Source organism: Oncorhynchus gorbuscha, linkage group LG14, assembly GCF_021184085.1.
Source record: "Oncorhynchus gorbuscha isolate QuinsamMale2020 ecotype Even-year linkage group LG14, OgorEven_v1.0, whole genome shotgun sequence".
NCBI lineage: Eukaryota > Metazoa > Chordata > Actinopteri > Salmoniformes > Salmonidae > Oncorhynchus > Oncorhynchus gorbuscha.
In genome coordinates, this window is record NC_060186.1 from 48,969,099 (window position 1) to 48,983,739 (window position 14,641).

The following is a 14,641-nucleotide window of genomic DNA, read 5'->3' on the forward strand; positions in this document are numbered from 1 at the left end:
GAATGGGGCCATGTATCGTGAGATTGAGTGAAAACCTCCATCAGCAAGGGCATTGAAGATGAAATGTGGCTGGGTCTTTCAGCATGACAATGATCCCAAACACACTGCCCGGGCAACGAAGGAGTGGCTTTGTAAGAAGCATTTCAAGGTCCTGGAGTGGCCTAGCCAGTCTCCAGATCTCAACCCCATAGAAAATCTTTGGAGGGAGTTGAAAGTCCGTGTTGCCCAGCAACCGCCCCAAAACATCACTGCTCTAGATGAGATCTGCATGGAGGAATGGGCCAAAATACCAGCAACAGTGTGTGAAAACCTTGTCAAACGTTTTCTGTAAATCGTCACCTCTGTCATTGCCAACAAAGGGTAAAAAAAAAAGTATTGAGATACATTTTGACCAAATACTTATTTTGACCAAATACTTATTTTCCACCATAATTTGCAAGTAAATTCATTTTTTTTAAATCCTACAATGTGATTTTCTGGATTTTTCCCCGTCATTTTGTCTGTCGTAGTTGAAGTGTACCTATGATGAAAATTACAGGCCTCTCATCTTTTTAAGTGGGAGAACTTGCACAATTGGTGGCTGACTAAATACTTTTTTGCCCCATTGTGTATATATATATATATATATGTGTGTGTATATGTATGTGTAACATCTGATCTCAAATCCAAAATGCTGGAGTATAGAGCCAAATGAAATCTTTTAGCTTCACTGTCCAAATAAATACACAGGAGAATGTACATCAAAAGACATTCCAGAGAAGTTATTGTTTAACTTCATTATATTCATACCCAACACATGCTTCCTATTTTGCAACCAAAGAACTGTATTTTCTTTGTGAAGAATCAACAAGTGGGACACAAGGATGAAATGGAACGACATTTATTGGATATTTCAAACTTTAACAAATCAAAAACTGAAAAATTGGGCTTGCAAAATTATTCAACCCCCTTAAGTTAATACTTTGTAGCGCCACCCTTTGCTGCGATTACAGCTGTAAGTCGCTTGGTGTGTCTCCCAGGTGGCTTGTGCCAAACTTTAAACGACACTTTTTATGGATATCTTTAAGAAATGGCTTTCTTCTTGCCACTCTTCCATAAAGGCCAGATTTGTGCAATATATGACTGATTGTTGTCCTATGGACAGAGTCTCCCACCTCAGCTGTAGATCTCTGCAGTTCGTCCAGAGTGATCATGGGCCTCTTGGCTGCATCTCTGATCAGTCTTCTCCTTGTATGAGCTGAAAGTTTAGAGAGACGGCCAGGTCTTGGTAGATTTGCAGTGGTCTGATACTCCGTCCATTTCAATATTATCGCTTGCACAGTGCTCCTTGGGATGTTTAAAGCTTGGGAAATCTTTTTGTATCCAAATCCGGCTTTAAACTTCTTCACAACAGTATCTCGGACCTGCCTGGTGTGTTCCTTGTTCTTCATTATGCTCTCTGCGTTTTTAACGGACCTCTGAGACTATCACAGTGCAGGTGCATTTATACAGAGACTTGATTACACACAGGTGGATTGTATTTATCATCATTAGTCATTTAGGTAAACATTGGATCATTCAGAGATCCTCACTGAACATCTGGAGAGAGTTTGCTGCACTGAAAGTAAAGGGGCTGAATAATTTTGCACGCCCAATTTTTCAGTTTTTGATTTGTTAAAAAAGTTTGAAATATCCAATAAATGTCATTCCACTTCATGATTGTGTCCCACTTGTTGTTGATTCTTCACAAAAAAAATACAGTTTTATATCTTTATGTTTGAAGCCTGAAAAGGCACTGTAATTGAAAATCGACCAGCACAGACAGGCCAGTAGGACTTTGCTCTTTTGATTTTTTTACTCGGACCATATTTGCACTTACAGTAATGGGAGTATGTCTAGCCTTTTGGGGGCCCTAAGCGATATTTGGTCTGGTCCGCCCCACCTCGCGGGCAAAACATTTTAATGCCCCCCTGTCTTGCCAGGGGATATAGATGATATATAGGTGATAAGTTGATTTTGATTGGCCCAACCAGCGGAAACGCCTCCAAATGGTACCACCTCACAACACCAAATATGAAGATATAACCAAGAGTGACGCAGTCTAAACTGGCAACGGTCACCGCAAATTAACATTCTTATTTAATCAACACTGTCAAGTACAAATATAGTAATGTTATATTGTAGTGAACAATCTAATGATTCAATGTCATTTGTAATGACAGTTTTCTTTGCAATAAGTTTTGACATTCATTTGGTAGCACCCCTTGAATTGCCCTGTTGTTTTCTACATGTACAGCAGTGAATGAACAGCCTACTGTATAGGAATGGCATATGTTCCTCAATAGAGCCCCCCAGGCCGAGGCCAACAGGCCCTTCAGGGTGTCTGCCATCACAGATGCATGTAGCAGACCAACACACTGAAAGGCCCTAGGCATACACTACAGCCGTCACATATGAGATTATATGAGTTTATGCACAGGGTTGCAGATGTAATTGCAGGATACGGCCAAATTCCTAAGATGAATTCTTAAGAGGAAACTCCTGCGACTGTCCAGTCTCCATTAGTGTGAGAAATATTTGGATACACCTTGGCAAGTTTAGACGAGTGACTTTTGTGTCCGCTCCTGCTAAGGTGTAGGCCCGGACCACTCTGTTTAATTGCTAACTGCTTGTCTATCTGATGCAGACATTTGGGCGATTGGCTGCATCTTTGCGGAGCTGCTGACGTCCGAGCCCATCTTCCACTGTCGCCAGGAGGACATTAAGACCAGTAACCCCTTCCACCATGACCAGCTGGACAGGATATTCAGTGTCATGGGCTTCCCAGCAGGTCTGACCAGCACACACATACACACACCTGATGAGACCATGTAGAACATTCATTAAGAACCCAGTTAGATTCTCACGGTCATGAAAGTCGTGACGTGTTTTGGTAAAGTCCTCAACATCAACCTCGTCCTTCTCTTGTACTTGTTGTTGTACAATATGTACAGTAGATTACATTATCCTCCGAAGGCCGCAAGTAGAAGAATTGGGTTAAAGTGACCTGAAGTTTTGTCTGTTTTTTTTTTATTTGGTCAGATAAAGATTGGGAGGACATCAGGAAGATGCCCGAGTACCCCACCCTTCAGAAAGACTTCAGGAGAACGACGTGAGTGGAGAAGGCTTGACATTCGGACCCTACCTGGGCTCTCTCGTCTCTCAAAAGACACCTGAACCCTTTCCACACATCGAACATCGCATCTGAACCTTTCTCCTCAGGCTGACAGCCTTCTGAGACTATTCACTTGCTATAAGATGTCTGTTTTACATGTGCTGTGCTTCACCCATTCACAGGTATGCAAATAGCAGCCTCATCAAATACATGGAGAAGCATAAAGTCAAATCTGACAGCAAGGTTTTCCTGTTGGTAAGCACACTGTCTAGTAACCAGTATATTCTTCAACTTTAATTGCCAAGTTATGGAGGGCATGCTACTGCTACCTTGATTTTCACTGGAGAGTATAAGATAAGGACCTATCGAGATATAAGAGCTGTAAAACCAATATGCCTGGTTGGCTGATTGGGTTTGCTTGGCACCACTAACTTAGTGTTCATCCACCACTTTTCAGCTCCAGAAACTCCTCACAATGGACCCCACCAAAAGGATTACTTCTGAACAGGCACTGCAGGACCCCTATTTCCTGGAGGAGCCCTTACCAACCTCAGAGTGAGACCTCCTAAACTTTATTTTCCAGACTCGGTCATGATCATAGTTACCCTCTCCACACATGAACCCATTCACATCTTCATCACGAGAAGTCTGTTTGATAAACTAACAATGGAGGCCGTTGCTTCAGTGAACTTAAAACGGAGCACTTCCAAATCATTCCTTGAATTGTGATTTCATAGTCGGGTATGTTTTGAATTTCTAGATTCCTGTTTTTATCTTGGCCAGCCTGGTTGGCATTTGGTTTCTTGACATAGTTTTTTGTTATTTGTACACACCCTACCCAGCTACTCAGTTATTTCACAAACAACTGATTGTGTGTATCCCTCGTTTCATTTTCTCCTGTAGTGTATTTGCCGGATGTCAGATACCTTACCCGAAACGAGAGTTTCTGAACGAAGATGAGCCGGAAGAGAAAACAGAGAAGGTAAATAGAGTTTTGGTGGAAAGGTTTGGGCTATAGACTAAAAGTGAAATAGTAGGATATGCATCGAGAACCCCTCACAATTGACAATCCTTAGCCATTTGCTGTTATTAACAACTGCCATCATGCTGTCTAAAAATACCCAGAACACCTTAACCCCTTACACTCGTGGGAATTGGCCTACGGTGCATTCGGAAAGTATTCAGACCCCTAGACTTTTTCCACATTTTGTTACAGCCTTATTCTAAAATTGATTGAATTGTTTTTTCCCCCCTCATCAATATACACACAATACCCCATAATGACAAAGCAAAAACAGTTTAAAGATTTTTTTGCTAATAAAAAAAGTATATATACATATATACACACATATATATATATATATATGTGTATATGTATATGTATATATATATGTATATACACACACACACACACACACACACACACACACACACACACACACACACACACACACACACACACACACACACACACACACACACACACACACACACACACACACATAACTATTCAGACCTTTTACTTAGTACTTTGTTGAAGCACCTTTTGCAGCGATTACAGCCTCGAGACTTCTTGGATATGACCTACAAGCTTAGCACACATATATTTGAGGAGTTTCTCCCATTCTTCTCTGCAGATCCTCTCAAGCATCAGGTTGGATGGGGAGCGTTGCTACACAGCTATTTTCAAGTCTCTCCAGAGATGTTCGATTGGGCTCTGGCTGGGACACTCAAGGACATTGAGACTTGTCCCGAAGACACTCCTGCATTGTCTTGGCTGTGTGCTTAGGGTCATTGTCCTGTTGGAAGGTGAACCTTCACCCCAGTCTGAGGTCCTGAGCGCTCCGGGGAAGGTTTTCATTATGAATCTCTCTGTACTTTGCGACGTTCATCTTTGCCTCGATCCTGACTAGTCTCCCCGTCCCTGCCTACCTGACCAAGGCCCTTCTCCCATGATTGCTCAGTTTGGCAGGGCGGCCAGCTGTAGGAATAGTCTTGGTGGTTCCAAACTTATTCCATTTAAGAATGGTTGAGGCCACTGTGTTCTTGGGGACATTCAATGCTGCAAAATAATTTGGTACCCTTCCCAATATCTGTCCCTCGACACAATCCTGTCTCAGAGCTCTACGGACAATTCCTTCAACCTCATGGCTTGCTTTTTGCTCTGACATTGTGTGCATTTGCACTGTCAACTGTGTGACCTTACATAGACAGGCGTGTGCCTTTCCAAATCATGTCCAATCAATTGCGTTTACCACAGGTGGACTCCAATCAAGTTGTAGAAACATACTTTCCGAATGCACTGTATATAAATAGGGATACATTGAAATGTGTCTTACAGAAGGAATATGGAAAGCATATGCATAACCATGGTGGCAATGAAAAGGGAACAGTTTGGAGATTATTGGAAAGTTATTAGACTAAATGTGAGGCCAAAAGAGTTAATCTGCCACAAGACTGAATCCAAACATTACGCTGTTGATTTTATGTGCATTTTTTACATTTACTATACTTTGACGCATTTGAAATATGAAAATACTCTGTATACATTCAATAACATAAGAATATAACATAAGACAAGAGGGAGAGTTCTAACTGGTGTCTCCAAGTGGCCACACACCTCTCTAGAGTGTGCACAGGTCCTACGTAATGCATTTTATGACTCAAAGAAGAGTCTCTCATAGCTATGCCGTTGAGGAACTAGAGCCAGCAGACTTGGTTTTCTTTGGAACACAGCCCTGCATCCCCGACCTTCGCACAATTCCTGTTGTTGTTTACACGTTCCAAAAAACGGTCCATTTATAAATCACAATCTGGTCATGTCGGCATCATTTCAAATTCCATTGCCAACATGTCTAGCTAAGTTACGCCTCAATATGCAAGTCCCTCTTGTTTTATTGTTTTTTTTTTTAAAGGAACTCAGTCAGGCTTTCAGCTTACTCTTCAAAGTTGTAATAATTGCAACTAAGTAGTGCATCAGCAGTTTCTCTTGTCATTGCAGACCTTAGATATCTCTGTTTTTTAGGCCATAGATGTTCTCTTTTTTTTGGTGTATATGTATATATATTTTTTATCCCTTTTTCTCCCCAATTTCATGGTATCCAATTGGTAGTTAGTCTTGTCTCATCGATGCAACTCCCATGCGGACTTGGGAGAGGCGACGATCGAGAGTTGTGCGTCCTCCGAAACACTACTCAACCTAGCCGCACTGCTTCTTGACACAATGCCTGCTTAACCCGGAAGCCAGCCACACCAATGTATCGGAGGAAACACCGTACACCTGGCGACCGTGTCAGCGTGCATGTGCCCTGCCCGCCACTGGAGTTGCTAGAGCGCAATGGGACAAGGACATCCCTGCCGGCAAAACCCTCCCCTAACCCGTACGACGCTGGGCCAATTGTAGGCCGCCCCCTGGGTCTCCCGGTCACAGCCAGCTGCATCAGAGCCTGGACTCGATGCCAGGATCTCTAGTGGCACAGCTAGCACTGCGATGCAGTGCCTTAGACCACTGCGCCACTCAGGAGGCTAGGCCATTGATTTTGTTGTAATGTTTGAGTCACTCAGATATCACGTGAACACACACAAAACATGGCAAAATGAGGGAAGGGGTTTGGGAACCACTTGCGTAAGACACTGCCTCCTGATCACATATACTGCTGTAGCATTGGCACCCGGGTCACATATCCCGCTGCAGCATGAGCCTCCGGATCACATATACTGCTGCAGCATGAGTTCACATCTGATCCAATTTCATCTCTACTTGTGTCCTATGCACTAATGGAGTCAGTGTTTTAGGAGAGGGAATGGCATGCCATGAGATAATAAGGACAAGCTGCACAAACAGCAGCAGCTGCACCCAGCACTCCAGAAGAGGTCCATTGACCTCTGGAAGTAAAGGCACTCCAGTTAGCCTGCCCCCTGATAGCACACAGTCTAAATAATGATAGGAAAATAAAATAAATGAAGTAAAACTGAATCTGTCAGGTGGTGGTCTATAGTTCATAGGCCACCGGTGGATGAGTGAGATATGAATCAAGAGGAAATCCCAGGCCTTCTCTGTCATACACTCTCGATGCATACCTCCAGGGCCGCAACTTTAACTGGGGACATGTGCCCCCCCCACCCACACACTCTGTAATTGCATTTTTGCCCTCCCAGTTTTATCATTGGAATGTGATACAAAACGAGGCAACGGTGTGCTTTAGGATAATGTGGACGCCTCCGAGTGGTCGGGTAGGCTGTTTGGAGTGTTTATCCGGGTGGATGTCACCCCCCACTTCTAAAACCAAAGTTGCACCCCTGCATATCTCACTAAGCTCTCTATGCATATCTCACTTAAGGTAAATCTCACTAATGTTGAGCCTTTCCCCCGATAGAAGATAGTCTACAGGAGGCTTTATTTGGAAAATAGTGTTACTGATCATGTAGGCTGGCTGGTTCCGGCATGAGTATCAAACACCATGTTATGAATATGCCAGACCATACAGAAAGTATGACACCGAGCCAAATCAGTGTATACGAGGTGAAAGGGAGTGCATGTGCGTACTACAGCCAGAAAGATACTAGTCCCCTCCTCACAGAGCGGTTTCTGCCATTCCACAGTCCTACATCACATTAGCAGCTGTTTTCAAGTAGGCAACACCTGATACAAGTGTTGCCTCAGAGCAGCCGTCATGAAGGCTGCAGGGCCTCTGTCAACCTGGGCCAAGAGGGTATGAGAGGGACTCATTGTTTTCCAGTTGTGTAAAAAGTACCCAACTGTCATACTTGATTAAAGGTAAAGAAACTTTAATAGAAAATGACTCAAGTAAAAGTCACCCAGTAAAATACTAACTCAGTAAAATTCTAAAAGTATTTGGTTTAAAATATACTTAAGTATCAAAAGTAAAATTAGAAATAATTTCAAATTCCTTATATTTGGAAATCCATGGGCACATTCAGACATAATTTAGAAATGAAGCATGTGTGTTTAGTGAGTCCACCAGATCAGAGGCAATAGGGATGACCAGGGATGTTTGGTTGATAAGTGTGTGAACTTGATTATTTTCCTGTCCTGCTAAGCATTCAAAATGTAACTGAGTACTTTTGGGTGTCAAGGAAAATGTATGGAGTAAAAAGTATAATATTTTGTATTGAAGTAAAAGTAGTCGAAAATAAAAATAGTAAAGTACAGATACCACAAAAAACGACTTAAGTAGTACTTTAAAGTATTTTTACTTAAGTACTTTACACCACTCTTGTTTTCCTGACCCCAAAGTTCACATGTCTCAGGCTTGTGGTTGTGGATAGGTTGAGAACACAGGAGGCTGCTGAGGGGAGGACTGCTCATAATGGTGGGAACGGAGCGAATGGAATGACATCAAACACATGGAAACCATGTATTTGATACCATTCCACTCATTCCACTCCAGCCAGGTGCCATCCACCTCCTGTGGTTGAGAAGTGGTAAGTTGGGCTGAGGACTCTGAGCAAACAAACCCCTGACCACAATACTGGGTACATACTGTACTAACCAGTTCCCAACTATTGGGGAGGGTGACAATGATGGATCAGTGATCCATTGTTAATTTGGCTGTTGTTGCACAGCAATGTTGCCTTGATGCCATTTTCTGAGTGAGCATTTTCCATAGTGACCTTATGTACATTGTGTATGAATGTCTGACTACACTGTTACTCAAATGAATCTGTGAGTGTGTTGGTGCACAATGGCAGATTACAACATTACAACAGTTATACTTTAAGGAACCTGTCAGGGTGTCCTTCTCTAACTGAACACTTGTGTGTGTTTGTCCTCCATCAGAACCAGGCCCAACAGCACCAGCAGACGACAGCCCAGGCCCAGCAGCAGAGCGGCACCCAGCAAGCCTCCACCCAACAGAACTCTGCCCAGACCAACGGTAACACAGGTGCTACGGGAGCCAACAAAAGTGGAGGCCTCCAGCACGGCCAGGACCAGGGGCCCCCAAACAAGAAACCTCGGATCGGGCCCTCTGGGGCCTCCTCCGGCACTGGGGTCCACCAGTCCGAGTACCAGGTTAGAGTTTTTACAGCTTTACACTTATCCATAGTGTTACTGTCCATTTTGATTGAAAGGAAATGAAAGGCATGGACATTGCTTCAGTCACCAATGGTTGATCGCTTGTGGTTGTCTTTTGAGGAGCATGCCTACATTTATTATCTGGAGTTGAGATTTAAATGTGTTTAATCCAAATGTCAACATATGTCAATATAGGCCCTTGGGAGACCCGAAGGACCCAGTGCTTCTTTATTGATGCTTTGACTAGAGAGCAAAGATACGTACAGAAGGGGGTGTCAGGGACGTGCAACACTTGTGAAAAGACACAACAGCCTCAACTCAGACCAGAGCGGAGCATTGTGCTATCTAGTGGGAATACAGGTCATGTGATATCAGGATGATTAGTGTCCTTCCTCTAGTTCGCACTAGCCTGCTGATGAAGGTGTAAGCAAAACATTGTGCTGCCCTATCACTGTTTTTTCCCCGTCTTGGCGCCTGCTCTAACTTTTGGTGGGGTGGGGGTGGGGGGGGGGGGTGGGACTCTACAAGGTGTCAAAAGCTTTCCACAAGGTTGAAGGGATTATAGCTTTCACCTGGTCAGTCTATGTCATGGAAAGAACAGGTGTCCTTAATGTTTTGTGCACTCAGTGTATAAAGTGGGTAATGGAATCAATAGTATGTATTAGAACAGCAGAGTTGACTGTGTGTGTGTGTGTGTAAGGGTTGGATGTGTGGGTAGTCTGTGCAAATCATCTCTGATGTGCAGATAGTCTCTAAGGTGCAGGTCTGTGCAGGGAGACAGCTAAGTTTAACCTTTCAGCAGTCTGATGGCCTGGTGGAAGAAGCTACTCCGATACCGCCTGCCAGATGGTAACAGAGTGAACAGTCCGTGGCTCGGGTGACTGGAGTAGTGACTGATAAAGGGGACAGAGTGGAGAATGTGGTAGAGAGGGTCTTATTACGTATGAGTAAGGTGAGATAAAGGTGACCTCCCTGACCTTGTCCGGACCACAACTGTAGTCTGTTCAGAGGTGTCTCCTGGCTTGTGCCGTGTGGGGTGCTGCTTGACTGACTGACTGACTGGGCTATATTTAGCAGGGGGCTGAGGTTGCATGTGGACAGCTGCTGGGCTCTTCAAATTCAAGACTCACCAGAACAGATGTATAAATATCCCCTTGCTTTCTGGATGGGCAGACCGAGTGGAACAGAGAGCTAGCTTGCTGTGGCGTCACATTCCGCGCCCTAATTTTCTCCTCATTGATCACTCTCCCCGAGGCTATGGTATCCCAATGTGCACCACTCGCTTCCCCCCTCTCTCTGTGAGTGCGGATAGATAGACTGCTAGACAGGCGGCGATGTGTGGGTTGTAGTCAGAGATGTATGGGAGTATTTTTTTTTAAACGTTACGAGGTCTCCATACTTCAGGAGTTTCAGCCACGTTCTGCTCCCATCCCCTCCACCCTCCACCCAAGCCCCCTGGGCCCCAGTCCAGCAGCAGGTCCTCAGGGCCACTCTGGTGGCTCAGAAGAAGGGTTTCTCATCTGAAGGCCAGTGACTTCTGCCTTTTTTTGTCGTTGCCTTTTTAGGACATTTGGCCTTAGGCCCAGTCTGAGCTGGTTTAGAGTGAGTCACGGTCCGTAATCAGTCATCTGATTCAGAGCCGGCTTTCTTTATAGCTGTAGTATAAGGTGGGTGGTGAGCCCTTCTATTGATGTGGTGGCTCAGTCCCCAGATGATTTATTTATTCAGACGAACAAAAGCAATCATAGGAATCATTGAGCAAAGTACAGAGCACAAAGAAACGGTCCTGTTTTTACGTCATGAAACAAAACAGGCAGCAGGTTTTACTCTGTCGCGTGATATACAGTATACTGTTTAGGATATAGAATTGTCATGGCACTGTAAAATTGCTCCGAATTAGGTTGGTAGTCTCTTGCTAATTCTGTTCTAAATCGGTGAGAAGTAGACCACATCTTTGGATGCCAAGTTAAAAAAATGTGGAAAGCCACAGAGGTATGTTGATCAACACTACAGATCTGTGGCAAAGCATCATGCTTTTCTATAGGACTCATTCTTGATCTGTAAATTATTCAGCCTGCTTTACAATTGAAAACATTGCCAACAAAAGTCACTCCCCTCCCGCAAGGTCTCCCAAGGTACAGTTATTGAATTATTTATTCTCAAACCCCATGCAAGGTTGAAATAGACAATGGTATTTTCCAGTGGTGCCGACTTGATAAATAATTAATGACAGGGGTCTCTAGTCGTCAACGGTTTACGGTTTCCTCTCCATTCTTTTCTCCAGCACTCCAACTCCCGCCTTGGATACCAAAGCAACGTCCAAGGTTCCACTCAGTCCCAGGGATACTCGTCGTCATCCCAGCAGAGCTCACAGTACTCCCACCAATCACACCGCTACTGAGGCTCCGAGAACTGCTCTCCAAATCAACAGCAGGGGCCTCTCCCAAACTTAACCCTCGACCTCAAACAAACCTTAGCATAACCTCTTATCTCCCTCATCCTGATCAGACCTCATCATGTGTCAGATCATTTCAACAACTCAACAGTCATTTCTCTCCTCTTTCATGCCAGCCTTACTACACAGAGTGACCCTGGCCTCACTTCCACCCAATGCCCTCACACTTACCGGAGGGCACTGCAATATGAAGGCGAACTCAACATAGGAACCAAAAACAAACCCTACCACCTAAGGGCATCGGGCAAGATTTTCTATTATTATTAAGTGACAAAATCTGTTGATACTAGATTATGAGAAGGAAAACTCATCAGGTGCAACTTTGACTACACACGCCTACTACACAAAGACTACGAGTCACAGCACTTACAAAAAACATGTTCTTCAAGAGGAAGAATTGCAGCTCTGTTCATATATATATATATATATATATAAAAATACTATATAGCACCTTTTTCTATTCATTTAACAAGACACTTTTTTTTGCTTGTTTGCGAAGTGGAGTTTAAGTTTACTTTGATCGTTGACGTTTTTGTAAATGTTGTTGGATATTGACAAAGGAAAATAGCCCTTTACTATCATCACTTTCCTTCGCGGTACATTTATTTACCCTGGATATCTATGATATACAGATAACAATCAAAGCAAAAGAAAGAAAATGAGCCAACACTTTCCTGTTGAGAAAACAAGACAGAATCTCCTATTCTCCGGTTGGCTTGGAATCACATTTGTATAAGAGAACGTCTTAAAACTATGAAATACACCATTTATTTTAATCTTGTTATATTAATATTTAGGGTTTTCTACTTTTAGGCATTTTGTTTGTCTATATTTGTAGTCTAAAAGTCTGCATTGGAAGGAAATGTTTCTGCAGCAGGTTATGTAATCTGTAATTGTCTCCAACAACTCTAGGTACCGCCTGTCGTCAGACAGGTTACAACTACCAAGCTACTCTTTACCATGGGGTCGTGTCCACCAAGGAAACATTTGTTGGTGAATCTGAACGATCTCATTTCAATCCGGAAGTGTTTAAGTGTGTGTGGTGCCTCTTTGTGGACACCTTTGCTTGACAGATCTTACCACGGACACAGACGTCACCGAAGGTGCGTCGTCATCATACTGGGAAGCCAAAAGTGTGTATGTTCCAGATACTGTTACTGCCTGATAGTTTTTGTTGTTAATGTAATGTTCTACATTTTTCTTCTCTCATTTATTGCCCTTTACAGTTTCAGTTTTGTATTCTCTTATTCAGTCAAAGGACTGCACTGCTGAACGGATCTGCAAAGAGCTGGAACAAATTTGGGGTGAATTATTATGCCCCGTCCTCTTCAACTCCACACTGCTGGTTGCGCACTGAGTATAAACCAAGGCCGAGAAGTGGTTTCTTATAGTATTTATCCTTTGAAAACAGGTTGACTGGAACTGTACTGTTTGTGTGTGCCCAAACACACCGAGATAGACGGACATGGAATAAGGCAGAGCCACTTTAGCTTGTTCTGTGACTGGTGAAGGGGTGTAGAAACACTGACATGTACTGGCCATTGAGAGAACTGGACCTCTTTTGCAGCAATGGTGAAAATGGGTGATTTTTTTTGTTTGTTTTTTATTTGCGATTATTATAACGGCCTTTTGGGATGTTCGAAAATAATCAGCCATGTTCAACTGGTATATATTGATGATGATCAACACTGTCCTTTTGTTGCCAAAGGAGAGAGAGACGTATTCTGTTTTCTATCGTACAAATATTCACAGCCACAGTACAAGGTACTACCATGTATTTCCCAACCGATAGACTGCTCTCTGTGAAGCTGTTTGCTTCTGAAAGTGATACTGCACAGATCGTCAGTGGTGCATTGGTCTATTATCTCCGGCTCAGTCAAACAGGTTTCGAGAGCCCGTCGTATTGATAGTTCGGCTGTTGACCGCCGTCTGGATGTCTCTCTCCTCTCTCTCTCTCTCTCTCTCTCTCTCTCTCTCTCTCTCTCTCTCTCTCTCTCTCTCTCTCTCTCTCTCTCTCTCTCTCTCTCTCTCTCTCTCCTCACACATATCCGATGTTGTTTCTCAGGACTCCCAGCTCACTGGATCACAGTTCCAGTATATCGTATGTGTGTTGAGGTGAACGCCAGAAGACCAGATGAGCAAAAAGGACTGCTCCTTGTTCAACATGAGTTCCTAACAGTCGGCCAGAATGTTTCTGCATGTCGGATTGACTGTTTCTTTGGTGTTGATACAATGTCAACGTATTGGTTCGGTTTTGAGTTTCTCTTTTCTATTTTCCCGATGGTCTGGTAGGCACACAGGCCCGGTGGATTAACAACCCGCCTTCCCAGAACAGTGGTGTTTTCCTCGGGAACAAAACCAGCAGCTATTCAAAAAGGTTTTTCTCTCTTTTTTTTCTCCCTATGGCATGTATTTGAAGTATAGTTGAAGAGCATTAAGAATAAATGAGATGGTTTCTCAATTTTCATCTCCACACAAACGAGGTATCAAAAGTATTATTCATTGTGCCGCTCCAACAAACAGGTGATAGTGGGGTAAGATAACTCTCAAAACAGTTCCTATGCAAAATCAAAGAGAAAAGATTTCACTTGCACCATGCTTCAGTTTTACTATGAAAGCATGCAGTTCAGTTATCTTATCTTATTGGGGTATCCATTCCTTATTGTAAATCTAATGTTGAATATTGTAATTGAAGAAGGCATTCACTTGTTTCTTACAGCACTGTATTTTACTCTAATTGTACTCTAAATTAAATATTGTTAAGAAAAAAATGCATATATATATATATATATATATATAGTATACATTATACAGTCATATGTATTGTTTCCATATATAGTGCCTTCAGAAAGTATTCATACCCCTTGACTTATTCCACATTTTGTTGTTACAACCTGAATTCAAAATGGCTGAAATATATATATTTATTTCTTCTCGCTCATCTACACACATTAACACATGTATTTATTAGATTTTTATTTCATCTTTATTTAACTAGACAAGTCAGTTAAGAACA

The 14,641-nt window shown here is 43.0% G+C and overlaps 1 protein-coding gene across 1 annotated transcript in view; it reads left to right on the top strand.

The window, feature by feature from the left end:
* The window catches only part of LOC123995016 (cyclin-dependent kinase 19), a 75,093-nt gene extending 60,700 nt beyond the window's left edge, over nt 1–14,393 (top strand). The window contains exons 7-13 of the mRNA XM_046298219.1: nt 2,666–2,809; nt 3,061–3,130; nt 3,316–3,388; nt 3,591–3,688; nt 4,037–4,115; nt 8,934–9,167; nt 11,455–14,393. Of these exons, the coding sequence (XP_046154175.1) occupies nt 2,666–2,809; nt 3,061–3,130; nt 3,316–3,388; nt 3,591–3,688; nt 4,037–4,115; nt 8,934–9,167; nt 11,455–11,571 (815 nt within the window). The 3' untranslated portion in view covers nt 11,572–14,393. The remainder of the gene's footprint in view (nt 1–2,665; nt 2,810–3,060; nt 3,131–3,315; nt 3,389–3,590; nt 3,689–4,036; nt 4,116–8,933; nt 9,168–11,454) is intronic.
* Nucleotides 14,394–14,641: the final 248 nt, after the last annotated feature.